General features: G+C 32.8%; 2 protein-coding genes across 2 annotated transcripts; both read right to left on the reverse strand.

Annotated features, from left to right (window-relative positions):
- Positions 1–7207: 7207 nt before the first annotated feature.
- Positions 7208–10669, reverse strand: LOC106448217. The gene has a single exon (XM_048777422.1). It carries the CDS (start codon positions 8987–8989, stop codon positions 8537–8539), a length of 453 nt encoding a protein of 150 aa, XP_048633379.1. The 5' UTR covers positions 8990–10669; the 3' UTR covers positions 7208–8536.
- On the reverse strand, positions 9285–10068 carry LOC111215228. The gene is made up of 2 exons (XM_048778119.1): positions 9536–10068; positions 9285–9429 (listed from the first exon to the last, which is right to left on the reverse strand). Exons 1-2 carry the CDS (start codon positions 10066–10068, stop codon positions 9285–9287), a joined length of 678 nt encoding a protein of 225 aa, XP_048634076.1.
- Positions 10670–17882: the final 7213 nt, after the last annotated feature.

A 17882-nucleotide genomic window follows, 5' to 3' on the forward strand; every position in this document is an offset into this window, starting at 1 on the left:
AAAAAAAAAAAAAAAAACGTAGCAGTTAAAGCGTTTAACAAGTCTATCTTTAACTGTATATTATTTCTTTACAACAATTATACATTAATTAATAAACTATTTGCATGTCTGTATGTGCACAAAAGACCGCATGTTGGAACTTTGGATAGCAGAAGTAGAATAAGTATACACTTTATTAGGCCTGGGACGGATCGGGTATCCGGACAATTTTAAGATATCTCGATTCGGATTTTTATTCGGTGGATCAATAATTTTACTATCCTTATCCGGATTCGGAGTTCATGGATATTCGGGTGTCGGATATTCTTTTCAAAATTATAATATCCGGTGGATATCCGGATCCAGATCCTTAAAATAAATAAAAAATAATATTAATATATATAAAATATTAACAATAATTAAAAAATAAAAATATATATAATTTTTTTAATTATTTCTATGTATAATATTACAAAATTTACATAAAATTTATATATACTATTATAAAAATAAAAATGTATTTAATAATTAATTTTTATATATAGATATTACTATTTTTGAAATAGTTATTAATAAAATTTACGGATCCGGATATCCAGACTAAACAATCAAGATATCCGGATCCGGATTCGGCTTTGACGGATCCAACATTTTACTATCCAGATCCGGATTCGGCTTTGACGGATCCAACATTTTACTATCCGGATCCAGATTCGGCCTCTTCAGATATCCGAATTTTTGGATCGGATCTGGATCGGATCTCGGATCGAATCTGGATCTCGGATAAAAGTCCCATGCCTACACTTTATAACTGTGAGGATCGTATTTCTGAAAATAAATCGCAATATCGTACATAACTTTTCTATCTCGGTTAAAGAATTGATGAAACGTGATATTAGACAACGGAAACCATGTTGTATTATTAAGTTATTAAGAGCATGATGATTAATAGAGGTTCTTAGGGTGATATTCTTAGCGGAATATAAGAAACCGTCTCTTAATTTTTAAATAAAAAAGCTAAGAACCGGTTTTTAAATATCTAAAAACCGGTTCTTAGTTTTTTTAGTTAAAAGTTAAGAGACGGTTTTTATATTCCATTAAAAATTTTACCCTAATAAACCCCATTAATCATGCTCTAAGTGGTATGAATAAAAGATCCCAAATTTATTAATTATTTCTGTTTGATGGGTTACTATGCTAACCTTATTCAGGGCAGTTGGTAATTCTTTTCTTGGTCCATGTAACAAATACTAAAGATTTGATTAGGTATCCACTATCCATAGATCTTTAATTGTAGGTAGAAAACTGTGTAACTAAATCAATACAGAAAAAGTAATGTTATGTTTAAATATCTAGTTACGTACAAATAAATCAATTGTTAGTCTTCTAGTTTTTGAACTACCACAACAACGACAAAACAACGAACAACTAAACATCTACGAAGGTCTCACAAAAACAATTTGATTGTTTGTTTTGGGGAGCCAACTCCTCTCATGCTCCTATTTCTATAGAGATAATTTTCTATGGACTCATTTGATCTCCTATGCCCCTTTTTCATAATTTTTTTTTTTTGATCACAACCCAAACTTCCAAATCAAATCTCCCCCACGCTTCAAAACTAAACCCCTTGGACAAATATTTAAGTTCTATACTTTCAAATTCGGAAAAAAAAATATTTTAAAATTATTTTTAATCTTATTTTGATGATTTTTGCGAAAATATGAAAAAAAAAAATTTTGATTTTTGAAATATTTTTTTATCAAATTCTATAAATCAAATAAAAAATATTCATGTTTCCAGTTTAATTTTATGATTTTTCATTTGACATATAAAATTAAAATAAAAAATGTGTCCTAGAGAGGAGATGTTTCTGTTTTGGGTTGAATGCTTAAAAACCCTCCCACTCATAAGCTCCAAATTATTTATCTCATCTAGGGGTAGGGGTGGACACAAACAGGATATTCATGATTTTGAATGTATTTCTGATTCATTCCTCTTTTTTAAGATCATCATTTTTATAATTTATAATTGTTTTCCCACTATTTACATATCTGTAGAAATTGTATTTAACTAAATTTTTCATTTATTACGTAGAAAAAAAAATCTAAATTTGTAATGTATAAACAGTTTCATTACAAAAGTAAATATTGTTTTTCAAAAAGGTTTTGAGTAACCAAATATTGAGTAACCAAATATTTTATTCATCATTCTAAAATATAAGTAGATTAAATTATTACAAGTTTTTCTAATTAATGTTTGGAATTTTCTTTTAATAAAGGATAAAAGAACAAATTTACAGTCTTATTCAAAGTTTCATTACCTTCTTCTGCGATCAACCCTCGTGTCTATTTCTTCTGTCACACCATTTACTTGTTTCTACCATTTTTTTTGGTTTTTGTACAATCTTTACGGATCTTATATAAAAGCAATGAGGATTTTTTTGGATCAAAAATTGAACAGACTCTCTTAAGATTTTTCAGATTATTGGTAATTAGATTTCATATTTACTCGGTGCGTTTTTCAGTTATGCCGCTTACGCGGATATAGATCAGGTCACCGCATAACGCCACCGATCACAAGCCGTTCACCACGGTGAGTCTCCAACCACCGTATTAACAGACGAGCATTGCACTACGCGACATCGTGTGCGTCACATGTGGTTTTCATTATTTTACTTTTCTTGATAAAATGTTAAATTTATTATACCAAGTTTTCATTTTTTTATAGAAGCACGAAAAATTAGTAGCTGAATTGCAGAAATTAAAACTAAACAGAGCACTTAAAACAAAAATGCAGTTTCGATTACAAAGAAGAAAAGTCTTTGATAAGAACCCGAGGTAGCGTAGCTTCGATGGCCCAAAGGAGAAGTGTGAGCGGACTGAGCCCTTGGTTGCCGCAAGCTCCCAGAGAAAAAAACACCCTCAAATCTTGACGCACATGGTAATGACCTATGGCTTCCGAGAAACCTAATCATTAACACGACCACAAATAAACACATCACAGAGCCGAAAACCTGTTCAACATCGCCTCACCGGCAACACGAGGAGGAGTCCATAGATAGACAGTGCCATAAAAATATTATAAGAATCATTGCTTACAAAGAAATTTTAGTTGTCTTAAATTTTATTTTATCAGATATATGAGAGATTTGACAGATTTTTGGCAGAAACAGAAAAAACAATCACATGCGTGTATCGATCGATCATCGATGATTAAAGCATATTTATGACGACATAGTTTCTCAATAGAGATACAGTCCGCCATGCAAGTTTGTTATGACGAAAGCATACTTATGATAGACGTGACAAAATATTTTGCAAATGCGTTATGAATACGGCATATATACAGTATAGACTTCTTCCAACAGAAAAATGATATTGAAGATCTAAAAATGGACATAGATCTTTATATGTGGATAATCTAATATTTCTGGAAAATTGAAACAAAAAATTATTCTGACAAATTGATAGAGATCTAATAGAGCTGATCAGACATTCTGAAGGGAAATGCCACGCTTGGTATTTGGCAAATGCAACAGCTAATATAAAGGCACACTAGATATTATTGAGTCACAAACCATAAGCTTGCAGAACATATACTTGGTGGATGGTTCAGAGACTCTTACATCACAACTTAGTGGTTGTGGATGGGTTTAAAAAGATATGTATGGTCAAACAAAACCTATGGGTAGACATAATCAAATAAAAAGAGAGACATCTCTCCATTCATAGCTAGAAACATTTATATGGGCAATGGAAAGTATGCTTGTTTGAATTTGGAACAAACTACAAAGCATTGACCACAATGATTAGGGACCCGGGGCGGGACATGCTTTTCTACATACAATACAAGAAAACAATCATATTTCCGAATGAATTCCTGAATAAGAAAAATCCATCGGGAATTCCTGAGGAAATCACGACAAAATTCTGACGAAACTAAAAAAAAATATTTTCATAGAACATCCGTCGGGAATTCCTGATAAATTCTCGACCGAAAAAGAATTGAATTTCATTGAAAATCAGAAGGGAATTCCCGACGGATTGCCGATAGAAACAAAAAAAAATTGACTTCTGTCGGGACCCTTGGGAAATCCAAGGGAAATCAATTTAAAGTCATGAAAATATAATAATTTAGGGGTTAACGGTCTTAAAAAAGTTATCAGGTCATATGATTAGTACAAAAACAAATTTAGACAAAGTAAACATTCAATATACTTTTTTCAAAATAACATCACCTAAAGGTAACTCGGTTGAATCCTGAATCAAGGCAATATTATGTATATATAATTAATGAAATTCATCAATAATGTTTTTTTTTAAATTATCTTAAAGTGTTTTTGATAGTGTATGGTGATAATAATATGACGTACTAGGATACTCTTGATAGTTTTTTTCATTTTTCTTGACCCTAAACCACAATCCGTCAGGAATCCTTGAGGAACTCTGGACAGATTATGTAGGGAAACGAAAAAATTAACTTCTGTCAGGAATCTGTGCTGAATTCCTGATGGATTTCCGAGGGAAACAAAAAAAAAGACTTCCGTCTGGAATCTATGGGAAATTCCTGATGGATTCCAATGGAAACCAAAAAGGATTGACTTCCGTCGAGAATCAGATTTCTGACAACCAAGTCCCGACAGACGATTTCGCCGTAAGTCAATTTTTTTTTTTGTAGTGATATTTGAAGGAGATAGCGGCACTACAAAAAAGATTTTACTCCTTCAATATCCTCTACATACCACAAACATAAAATGAAATTGCTAATTCTTTAGCTAGAACTGCAAGATCTTTTCATAGAAAAATATTTTTGTTGGTTGTTCTATTCAAGTCTAGCTTCTCAGACCACCTCTTGTTTGAATAATAGAATAATTTTTATGTTAAAATGAACTATTTTACATCAAACATGATAAGTTCACTATGTATAGTTAGAAGAGGTTGTTTAAGTAAGAAAATGTTTAGTGTTAGGGTCAAAATCTGTCTTATAGACATCAATGACTAGAACCACCAGACTAAGTATCATTTACGAAGATGACCTGGAAATATTGAGAGATAAATTCCACATATATCGTGCCAACTTTAACTACGATGCATTAAAACAAACTTCTTTACCTTTCCCCAAATATTAAACAACGTAATTTCTTTCTTAAAAAAAACATTCAAAAATCATTCGTTCGGAGTACTTTTAAGAGAAAACTAAAAACTAAACAATGTCATGAAACAAACTTCCGTAAAACTACGTACCGTCAGAAATTTTTACGGAACATCTTTCGTAAAACAAAACAAAATAGTTTTTACTATATAGCTTACGTAAAAATAACTTCAGAATGTTTTAAGGAAACAACTTTCGTGAAACAAAACAAAACAGTTTTTATGAGATAACTTCCTTAAAACTAACTTTAGAAAGTTTTTATGAAATATCTTTCATAAAAAAAAACGAAACGGTTTTACAAATAAACTTCCGTGACATTAGCTTTGGAAAGTTTTGACAGAACGTATTTTGTAAACATAAAACAAACATTTTTACGAAATAACTCTGTAAAATCAATGATAGTTCCACGATTTACGAAAAAACTCTTCCTGAAACTGTATGAAAACATATGAAACTATCAACAGAGAACGGGAAAGACGGGAGAAGAATTGGGAGTGGCTTCTCGTCTACTCACTCCCTCTCTCGTCCTCCTCATCGCCGAGTTACCGGTTCCTCATCGCCTACTCACTCCTCTCTCCTCCTATATACCCATCGCCCACATCTTCCCGAGCTCCCGAAAAGTCATCGCCCACTTCCCGAACATCGAAGACTCGTCGTCCACTTCCTCGAGAGATGAGTCATATCCCACACTCTCTCTCCCTCCATTCGTTATCGCCCACTTCTCGGGAAGAGCATTTTTGCCCACTTCTCTCCCAAGAAGTCATCGCTCATCCATTCATTAACTCATAGTCATCTCATACTGCTCCGAACATTGTGCTCTCTCTGTATTTTGTCTAAAACGTTTTTTTGTTTCATCGCAAACAACGAGATTCTTGAGAAAATCGTAAAAACGCTTAAATAATAAAATGGTTCGAAATGGCATAAAACACGAAAATGGCCCGTTACTATTTAATCTGAAAAAAAGACTAATAACCATTCGGAAAACAAGAGAAAGAAATAGAAATGGGTATGAAGGGTGACCAGAAAACAGCGAGGAATAATGCATTCCATAACGTTTCTAAAAAAATCACCATTCACAAGGAATAATAATTCCCTCTCATTCTCTTTCATATCTTTTTTTGTAGAGAATTAAAGAACAAAATTATTCCTTGTTAAATTTGATAAGGAAGAACCATTCCTTTTCATTCCTGATATTTTGTTCTCGTACATTCTTTTTTTATTCGTTTATCTTGTTTCTCGAATGGTCACCAATCAGATCCAAAGAATGTACATGAAAAAAATAGTAGGAATGAAAAATAATGATTGTTCCTTCTCAAATTTAACAAGCAATAATTTTGTTCTTTAATTCTCTAAAAAAAAGAATGGTAAGGAACGAGAAAGAAAAGATATTTCTTATGAATGGTGACTTTTTTAAAAATATTAGGGAATGCATTATTTTTCGTTGTTCTTTGGTCATCATTTATACTAAATCTCTGGCGGTCTATTTTCTTGGAGAGGAATAGGAAAAGAACGAGAAAAATGGTGATTTTTGAAAGAGATAAAATTAAACTTGGAGATAAGGAAATATCGGAGGGATATGGAAAGAGGATAGATACAAATCTGCTGACAAATGGTAAGAAGACCGACTTTAGATGAGTATGTAAACAAGACCGAAACAAAAGAAGGAAGGGGCAGAAAATTAATTAGCTAAACTCCCTACAACTTGGAATCTTAGGCTTTTCGTTTTTCTTTTGTTTTACGCACTAGCTCCGACTCGCATAGGAAATTTAGAATTAGGTGGTTAGATTATCGGGACTTAAGAAGCTTTAGTGCCTTTGTGTACCTAAATATATGTAATCTCAATTTAGAATCTTAGGCTTTTCGTTTTTCTATTGTTTTAATCACATATATTTTTCCTAACTACTTGTTGTTGGCTATTTCAGAAAATCCGGTTCCCCAAAGAAATAACAATTTCTTTTATAAATTTTGGTTGTACGAGTTTTTTTTTTCTTTTTTGAAAAAATAACAGACATAAATCAATTAGATATTCGAATCTATCCAAGAAACGGATGTTGTACGAGTTTTTGGCTCCCACATTTAGATGCATTATCTTGTTTATTTTCTAAATTTATTGGTCTATTTGGAATAGTTTCTCTTAAAATGTCGAAGACTAATTCAATGCAGGAAAAACAAAGTTAAATACTTAAAACAAATTTAGTCCCTGATTAAATATATTAAATTAGGGGAAAACATAATTTTAGTTGGTGAATATCCCAGTCTTGAACCACTGCAAGAATACGACATAAAAAGTGACCGTATTTCTGACGAGAGTGAAAGTCTCATGCAAAAAATTAATGAACCAATTCATTTTGTGTGTATCTTCTTTCAAGAAAACACGGTTTGACAAGTCATGCTTCCAGATGATGCTCGATTACGTTCATCCATTTTTTGTTGTTGTTGAAAATGTAATATTTCCTACGTTCCATTAAATTTGTAATTTTAGTATTTTCACACATTTTGAAAATAAAGTCAATACTAACAATAACCCTAACTAATGCATAGTTTATAATAAAATTGTTATATGTAGTTATTGTCTTAATTAAAATATGGATAAAATAAGTAAAAAGCTATAAAGATACATCAAACACACACAAAAATATTATCTTTGAAATTTCCAAAACTACAACCTTCATGAAACGGAAACAGTATTATATATATATAAAAAAAAAGAGTACGACAAAGTGAATTTTAAAATCCTAAGAGTTTGTTCTGTGAAACCGAAGAAGCGTAATAGTAATTGTGCTAAACTAGAACATTAAAAAGCATAAAAAATTTAAAGAACATTAGAAAGCACTAGTGTCTCGTAATCTCTTCCTATCTTGTGACTTGTGAGTGCACTTGAAATTTCAGTGTCTTGTGTCTGAACAGAGATAATACCATTTCTGATTTCTTTGGTGATGGGGTTGGAGACTACAGTCAAAGAGGAGAATGGCTCTAAGTGCCTCTGACTGTTTCTCTCCCTCCAAATCCAGTTTATAACTGTTTGAAACGTCATTTTTACAAGAATGAAAGTTTTTTTTGTCACCAATTTAAACAGATTCATGTAGACCTGTGTTTAAAATGGCGCATGACGCACCAAGGCGAGACAGTCCGAGCCTTGCGCCTTATGCCATGGCGCAAAATGATGCTCGCCATGAAGAACATATTTGTTATGTCTTGGTTTGTCTTGTATTGGAGTAGAAAAGTAAAAAACACTTATGCAATGATTGTTTCACGTAGGAGACACTTAATTTAAATAAGATGCAAGCTTTATTATTTGAAGATAGTTAAACCAAAACAAAATTATTCAAACCAAAAACCCAAAAAACAAAGTCTCAAATGTAGAAACCAAAAGCTAATATCATAATAAATAACTTAAAACCAATACCTAAAATTCATCTTCAGAAACACCAATATTCTCATCTTCATCATCGTACTCAACATCCTCATACCCAAGGTCATCTTCATCTAAATCTTCTTCCAACTCATCTTCCTCATCAACCAATGTCATAACAAGCGCATATGGTATGTAACATTGCTTCTGGTTTGAGCTAGCAATACCTTTTTCTTTATCTGTTTTAGATGAACTTGCACGTTTTGCTCCAGCTCCTCTAGTAGAATAGCTGGGTTCTTCAACACCCATAGCTTGGTTCACAACATTCCATGACAAATCATCATCTCCCCACACCAAATCATCATTATCAGATGAATCTCCATCCATTCTTCCAATCAACCACTCATTGCTGTCATCAATTTCATCCAAAAGAATAGGATCTCTGGTGACACACACACTTCTTAAGCTTCTGCGTTTTAGAGTTCTGTTATACTTCACAAAAACCATGTTGTTCAGCCAATGTTGTGCTAGCCGATTTCTCTTCTTCGTATGAAGCTGTTACAAATCAAGTTTAAAACTTATAAGTTAAAAAAAAAAATCACCTAAAAATATACAATAAAGGTGATTAAAAAGACTTACAAGTTGGAAATCACTGCAATTTCTTTCACAACCAGTAGCACTACAAGTCATACTAAGGATCTTAACAGCAAAGCTTCTGAGATTTGGAGCAGAAGATCCATAACAAGACCACCATTCAGCTATTAAAATAAAAATATTGTTTGTATTTATTTAGATCAATTATCTAAAAGTAATTCAAATTTGTGTTACCTGGTGCTTTGATATCTTTTTGCCTAATGGCCATGTCGTGGCCGAAGATACCAGTAGCATCCTTGAAAGCATCCAACTCTGTCATTATCTTGTCTTGAGTCTTTGTATCTGGAACCAACCTATTAATGCAATATAAACAAAACTATCATCTGAAAATGGTGTACCAACCTATTAATACAAAACAAAAACACAATTTAAAAGACCAACCTAGTAATGCAATTGTACAAGCCCCCTTCCACTTCGGCGCAATGTACATCATCGTGATATTTGTAATGGATTGAAGGGTTTAGGAAATACCCAGCAGCATGCAAAGGATGGTGAAGCTGACACTGCCACCTTTTGTCAATGATCTCAAAGGCTTTTTCGTACTTCTCTTTATTCCAGTTTAAATCCCTTGCGATTGTCTCTTTTGCACTGTCCATGGCTGCATAAATGTATCCCATAGCTGGTTTTTTCTCTCCATTTTTCTCTCCATCAACCATCCTAAGTACTTTGACAAGAGGAGTCATAAGCTTCAGAGCACGTCGAATATTATTCCAAAAACTCGCTTGCATAAGATACTGTCTAACTTTTCTTGCTCCAGCTTCTTTGGGCCATTTAGACTCACTCCATTCAGCAGAATTCACCATATCCCTTAAAGGTTTCTGCTGTTTGAGAAACTGAGTCATGGTTATGCAATCTTTGGCATTCATCCTGCTATCTCGTCTTCCTTCATCTGCTTGTGTCTGATTAACTCCTTTCTCACATGTAGTGGACATAAATTACAAGCTTTGGCATTCCTATGATCCCCTCTCAAGTGTTGCTTGAGACGTGAAATTCCAGCGTTGAAATCTTTCTTACAGAAGATACACTTCCAAGAGTTGGAGTTGTTATTCAACATGATTCCATATTTTCTTCCTGGATTAACTTCACGACGTGTAACACTAGCCCCAGCCTCAGACATTAAAACTGTGATCAAAGGAGAACAAAACAAAGTAAATTACATGTAAAGAGCTTGAGACAAAAACCAGACTAATCATAAGTTATGATCCATAACTAGACTGTGATCACTGACCAAAGATGAGACAGAATGAAGACAAAAAAGAGAACAAAAAAAAGAAAGTGTAGAGAGTAAAAAACTAATCGTGTGCTGTTAACTCCGACGAAATCAACCGCAGTACGTTCTAATCTGTGACAAAGGAACACAAGAATCTATAAGAAGAATAAGCACAAACAAGATTGGAAAGAGTAGAGACTAGAGAGTTCTAACCTTAAGCAAAAAACCTTGAGATCTATGTTTATGTTTATGTTTAGTTACGTAACTTATGTTTTATAAAGCTAGGGCTTTCATTATTACTTAGACGTTTAAGTTTTCCGACGCTTAAGGTTTAGACGGCTAAGGTTTAATTATTAATTAAGGTCTGGTTTCATACCTGGTTTAGATACGGTTTACATATAGTCTTCATGGCACGCCTTTTGCTCGCCTTGGATATGCTCGCCTTCTGGCCTAGGCGCCTCCATGGAGCGCGCCTTACGGAACCCACCCTCGCCTAGGAGGTACATGGCGATGGAGCCATCGCCTGAGTTCGCCTCACGCCATGGCGCAAAAGGCGAGCGCCATTTTAAACACAGATGTAGACTTTGCAAACCAAACTGTTAGTTCCGCATCCATAGAGACAACAAATGACGGTTGCTTCTTTACACTACGTGCGAGATTGTCCGCATTTGAGTTATGTATCCGTGGTATATGAATGAGCTCAGGACTATTGAAACTTCTCTTCAAGATCTGCAAATTCTGGCTATTCTTCTGGTTCCAAAACTATCTTCACCAACTGAGAACAATCATTTGCAAATGTAAAATTAAACTGCCTTATGTTCCTCATGCATTCCATTGCCAAAATGAGAGCTTCCATCTCCAAGTGAAGTGGCGACTAAGTCGCTCTTGTATTTTTCGCTCCGTTAAACCATCAAAACCTTCCAGTGTGCTATATCACCCTTGTCCCGAGTAGGTTTCCTGGATTTTCCATGATCCATCCGTAAAGCACCGTCTACCTGGGATAAACAGTACTGTTGCTTCTACTGGTAGTCGAGTTTGGTCGATTCCCTGTGTAAGTGAAACATGTGCCTCAACCCAAAGTAATGATTTTGTTTCTGCCAATTTGAGTGTATCTCTAGGATCAATATCCAAATTGCTAAATACTTTGTTGTTTCTTCCTTTCCATATGTACCATAAGATCAATGCAAATTGATGATCTTCCAATTTCGGAAAAATTCTCCAAAATAAATGATCCATGTTGCAGAGAGGGATTGAGTGGGAAAGATGTTTGGATTCAATGGAATTCGTGAGACTTCCCAAACCTGAACTGCTGGTGGACTTTCAAAAACACATGATTTATGGATTCCTCAGGTGCTCCACATTGTGCACAAATTGTATCCCATTGTATTCCACCAAATTGTGCCACTGCCCTCGTTAGCTTTTTTGTTACCGTTTTTGGTATGCGAAAACAAGATATTAAATGATTTGTCAAATCAGTTACCAATGATTTTATAATCCCTCCCTTTCTCCCCTTGATGAAAAACTTGAAAGTCCATCCATTTACTCTATTATTTATAATGTTCTTGAATAAAACCAAAAAAATTAAGTTTTGATCCTCCCAAATATTTGGAGATTCCAAATATGATTTCATCCCTCCTAAATTATGTATCTCTAAAATATCATATAGTTCATATTTGATGGGTTCTTCAATCTTGTGACCGAATTTAGTCGAAGATTTTTCAGAATTTATTTGTTGACCCGGCCCATGAGCTTTCTCTGGATGTATCATAAACAGAGCTTCTCATACTTCATCCTTAGTTGCTAACTTGATTAACCGCTGATTTATCTGGGGGGTGATGGTAGGTGTAATATCTTCTAGAAAACCTTAAAATTCTGAGAGATAAGTTATCTGAAACAAATCATCAAAATAATCCACTGCAACCTTTTCTACACCTTTTCTTCTATTATCCAGTTTCCATCATCAGTATCATAGAGCCCCACAATCCTATTACGAGCACGTAAATGTTTTGTTATGGCATGGTAAAATTTGGTATTAAGATCCCCTGATGTATACCACATATTACAATTTTTCTGTTGCCAAAAATTGTCCTCGTTTTTATATGCTTCATGTAACTTCCTAGATACTTCCAGTATGTCTTCCTGAGTTCTGTTGTTATTTGTTTGTACTTTTTCCAATGCTTTTTGAAGCTCATTGGTTCTCTCCTTTCCATATGGTGGACTATTCTTCCACCATGCAGCGATCTCATGGCGACAATATATAATTTTTGATATAAAATCTGAATTCTCTGCTATCGATTCACCCAACCTCTCTCAGTTGATTCCAAAAAAAAATCTTGTCCAATCCATCTTTTAACGAACCGAAATTTTCCCCGTCGTCTTGGTACTTTATTCTCAAGATAAGCACTTTATTTTGTATAAGAACATGAAAAAGCGCATGCCAATCTTCATTTGCTAATGCTCGGTACAAACGACATCTAACAGTTACTTTATTTCTTCTTCCTTGCCAAGACATTTGATTTTCCCGGGCTGGGAATTCCAGAAGTCAAGTATTTCGGATCATATTATTGAAAGATAGAAACGATATTGCACTCTGTAAAGCGCCACCTTCTTATTTGTTATTTCCAGTAATCTTATTCAAATCTCCAATAATAAACCACAGGTCTGATCTTGCAATGACATATCTCGTTAAACGTTCCCATACTTGGTCCTTCAATTTTTGAACCGGTTCTCCGTATACAAATGTCATGAACATATTTTCCCCAATTGCGACTGCTTGCACATCAATCATCTGGTTCCTTGAGTATAAGACTTTAAACTGATACTCATTATTAAAATATAAAGCTAATCCCCCACCCATCCCGTTTAGATCCACCGTAACCAGATTATCAAAACCGCAGTGAGAATAAAATCCTTGAACAAAGGCAGAATATTTCTTTCTTTTTCATAAGAATAAAAAATATCAGGTTTATGTTTGTAATATATCTCTCTGAGATAATTCATTGTACGTTTACTTCTAATACCTCCATAATTCCAACTTATAACTCTCATAAAAATTCCATAGAAGAACGGAGTCAAGTTTAGTGTATCTGTTACGCATAATTTTATTTAAATAAGTGTATATTATTTATATTAATTAATTTTTTAAAAATATTAATAAAACTATAACGACTATTTTAAATAGTTTTTTTAATTTAAGCATTCAAAAAATTAGATAAAAAATTTCTGAAAAAATCATTTTTGCCTTTTACATGTGTACAAGTCTAATTTTATTTCTTTGCATATTATTCTATTGTATCTCACCACAAAAATCACATTTTCCCGTTACAATCGTAAAATCATGTTTTTCCATCAAAATCGCAAAATCACAATTCCTGAAAATCGCATAATCTTGTTTCGTTTTCCCGCCAAAGTACACAATTATGTTTTTCCGCCAAACCCGCAAATTTATTTTTCCCCTCCAAAACTGAAAAATCATATTTTCTCATCAAAACCACAAAATTATGTTTTTCTGTATGTACACAATCACATTTCCCGTTAAAACAACAAATTATGGTTTTCCACCAAAACCGTAAATTACATTATCTATTGGATTAGCGCTCCTATTCAAAATTCCAAACACACAAATCTCTCTATGCTCTCTCTTGAAACCGAAAGAGATGTATACATGTACATATATAATTATGTTTTGTCTTGGTGTTTGCTTCTTTAGATCGATTTAGGTTTTGTAAGTTGTATGTTTTCGCTTTTGATTCTGGAAAAAGATATTATTTGGTTTAAGATTAGCTCAAGATTTTTGGAGTTTATAAGGGGAGAAAAGACTCAGAAGTTTGATAATATTTAGGAAGTTATTGTGTACAAATGTACACCAAACCTATATAAATTTCCATGTTTATCAAAATAAGGGATGTCCACATGTGAAAATTTTATTTTCGTAAATTTCCATACAACATGAATGTAATCTGATGTGGATTTTTAAAATAAAGTTTATACATTAATGAAGTAAAATTAATATTGTGTAACCCAACATGTCTCGCACATATGTGTACATATAGGGGTTCCCAAGTTTGAGAAAGTGATAAAAACCAATTTTAAAACTCGGTGAATAAGTGTACATGATAAAAAAGTGTACATGTGCATTGTAAAACAATGTATTTGTGGATCTCAAAATCACATTTTTTTTCCACCAAACCTGCAAAAACAGGTTTTCCTACCAAAACAACAAAATCATGTTTTCTTGTCAAAATCGCAAAATCAGATTTCCCCGCCATATCCACTAAACTTGATTTTCTCGTCAAAACAACCAAATCATTTTTTGTCAAAATCACAAATTCACGTTTTTGGTCAAAACTGTAACATCACGTTTTTCCGCCAAAACCACAAATCATGTTTTCTCATCAAATTCACAAAATTATGTTTTCTTGCCAAAACCGTAAAATCATATATTTGACTAAAACCACAAAACATGTTTTCTAGCAAAAAAAACCGCAAAATAAAATTTCTCGTCACAGCCGCAAAATCGAGATTTTGAGGGAAAACATGTTTTTTCAGGTTTCGCATAAATTTTTGATTTTGCAGTTTAATCGAAAAAAACCTGATTTTGTGGTTTTGACGGAAAATGTGATTTTGTGATTTTGGTGGAAAAACAAGATTTTGTAGTTTTAGTAGGGGAGTTTGTTTTGACGGAAAACTGATTTGGCGAAAAAATTTGATTTTATTGGTTTTGACAAGAAAACCTTATTTACGGTTTGGCGGTTTTGTCGACCAAGAAATTTGTGGTTAATCAGAGTTTTGTAATTAGTTAACTCTTAGTTAGATTTAAATTTTGTAGGTTGGGTTGGTCACCATGGTTAAGAAGTTGCAAGGAGAGAAAAATGTGTTGGAAAAAGCAAAAGTGTGTTAGACCCTATGTTGGAAAAAGCAAAAGTGTGTTAGACCCTGTTCTTTTTATGGTTGTTGCATCAGCTATTAGCGATCGTAGGTGTCTTCTTGCGCAAGTATGTGAAGACTGACGCCAGAAGCTGCACGTCTCTGATCAAAAGTTGTTGAAGCTAGAATATTTACTGTCGCTATTTTTAACAGTGACAGTAACAATATCTGTAATCCTTGTGAAAATTAAACACATCGGCACCTTAATTATTCTCCACCATTTTTTCCTTCTTTCAAGTTTCATTTTTGATCGCTGGTGGTGATCGGAGCAACACTGTACTGAACATGGTCTTCGTAGTGGAAAGCGTCGTAGAAGATAAATAGTAATGTAAAAGTGACGTAGAATATAAATCTATCACTAAAAGATCATGTTTAATGTGAGGGAGTTAAATAGCACAATGAAAAATTTTCCTCCATATCATCCTAGCCGACATGTGGGTTCTAAACTATCATGTGAGAAAAAAGAAGAATATATGAAAAACTCTAAAAAGTTTATAAGAAAGAGATAAAATAAAAAGTTATACCTTCAAGCTTTCTCATGATGGATAAAGGTTGAAAACTGAGTTAGCACACGATGAAAGCATACTTGTATGAAAGGTATACACAAAACATATATGATGACCAAAAAATGATAGCAATATGTTTCAGCTATGTCAGCTTGTATATGGACCACGAGATGAACAATTGTGAAACAAAATAGGTACAAATTCATTTCATTACATGTGTGATTTAAAAATATGACGTGTTCTCTCACTACTTGTGTGTTTTTAAATACTTAAGTTTTCAAATATTAATGGATGTGTTAGTCTTGGTCTACGAGCTGAGCTACTAACTTAAGTCATCAAGTATCACAGTAGCACAAGAATATTCAGATCAATCAAGTTAAGCCGGATGATATTTGACAAGATAATGAGAAAGGAAAGAGAGATCATGTGGGATAAATTTTAAATTTTGAAAAAACTTCTATTTCTGAGATTATGGAAGGTGTGCCAAATATTTAGAGAATCATGGGTTAATGTTCTTAAAAGGAAATCATTGCTTCTAGATAAACCCACACATCTCTCTGTCTCATTCTCTTTATCTCCTAAACACAAAGCTTCTCAAGAAAAGAAAACTCTCTCAAGAAAATCATAAATCATCTTCCCAAATCAAGACTCAATCCGTTGTTGCATCTCTTCCACCACTGATACCCCTGGTCGATTATTCCACTGATAAAGATGAGGAACCAACAACTCCGCAAGTCAAAGTGTCTCAAAACCATCAAGAGCTCAGATCTGAAGTGTTTGCTACTACGACATATGAGAAAATTGGCTTTGAGTCTGATGCTGAATCAGATCCGGAAGAAAAAGATAGTCTGATCATACTGACGCATTTGATCAGGCCATCAAGCAAATCTCATATGAAGTTGCAAACTCCGAGGATAATACTGAACAAATCAGAAAGGAACGAGGAAAGAAACCTGCAGTAGCTTCTGATGAACACTCTAACGAGAAGGTTGATTATGAACGATGGAATTATAAGAGGTTCAAGAGGTAGAGGTTGAAAATGTGGAGCTTATGACTGACGTCCATAAGAAGGCCAACAGAGAAAAAATGAAAGGCTAAATCCACGCTCTAGAGGAAAAACCCAAAAAGGAAGAAGTCAACAAGAAAATCAACAAATTTAGGAAAAATGATTGCTGGTTACATGAAGTATTGACCATAACATGACTAACCATGCAAACTAAACAAATGTATATTTAGCTACAGAAAGTATATATTATGCATGACAACATCCCTCAACTTTATGATGTTATGTAGTTAACATCACGAGTTTAATTTCATTCATCCAAAGAATGATGTGTATTTCAGAGACCGTTAAAATCTCTCGTTTCATCAATTCAAATGTGATGTACCTGACGGTAATTTACTTAAATTAGATATTGACACGTGTTTTAAAAGCGTAAACATATTTTTAACAAAATATAATTTACAAAATCAATATCTTTTATAAATTTTCATAAGTAGTTTTTTAACATTATTATTTTAGTGTATCTGAAAACAATATAATTATATTATTTTTATTTATATTAAATATAAAAGTTATATAAGATATTATTTAATTTATTTAATTTATTTATTTTAATTATTTTAATCAGTTTTGGTATGAATTTTTAATAAAATTTATTTAATTCATTTGATTAAATATATACTTATTTGATATAATATATTATAAAACTTCTTTGATGTCAATTTATTGACTCTAACATTTTATTTGTTTAATATAAAATTATTAAGTTAATTAATTATTTTATATATTTTTTCATAAACAAAAATTTCATTCATTTAAACTTAGTAAACCTTTTATATTAGATTCTTATTCTTTGATTATTTTTATTCTTAAAATTATATAATTTATGATTATATACGCAAGATTATGTTTGGTTTAAGTTGACATCAAATAAGCTTTAAGCAAATGAAATGTTAGAGTTAGTAAATTGACAGCAAATAAGTTTTATAATTAAAATAAATATCAAAGAAATATATATCACACAATTAATCAAACAAATTATAAAAACTTTTAGTAAAAGTTCATAACAAAACAGATTAAAATAATTAAAAACAAAACAGA

This window comes from Brassica napus, chromosome A4 (genome assembly GCF_020379485.1).
Source record: "Brassica napus cultivar Da-Ae chromosome A4, Da-Ae, whole genome shotgun sequence".
Lineage (NCBI taxonomy): Eukaryota > Viridiplantae > Streptophyta > Magnoliopsida > Brassicales > Brassicaceae > Brassica > Brassica napus.

Coding starts and splice junctions, on each gene's coding strand:
- LOC111215228 (XM_048778119.1), bottom strand. CDS start 10,068: ATGTCCACTACATGTGAGAAAGGAGTTAATCAGACACAAGCAGATGAA. Junction 9,430..9,535: donor GCCGAAGTGGAAGGGGGCTT/GTACAATTGCAT, acceptor TTGCATTAATAG/GTTGGTTCCAGATACAAAGA.
- LOC106448217 (XM_048777422.1), bottom strand. CDS start 8,989: ATGGTTTTTGTGAAGTATAACAGAACTCTAAAACGCAGAAGCTTAAGA.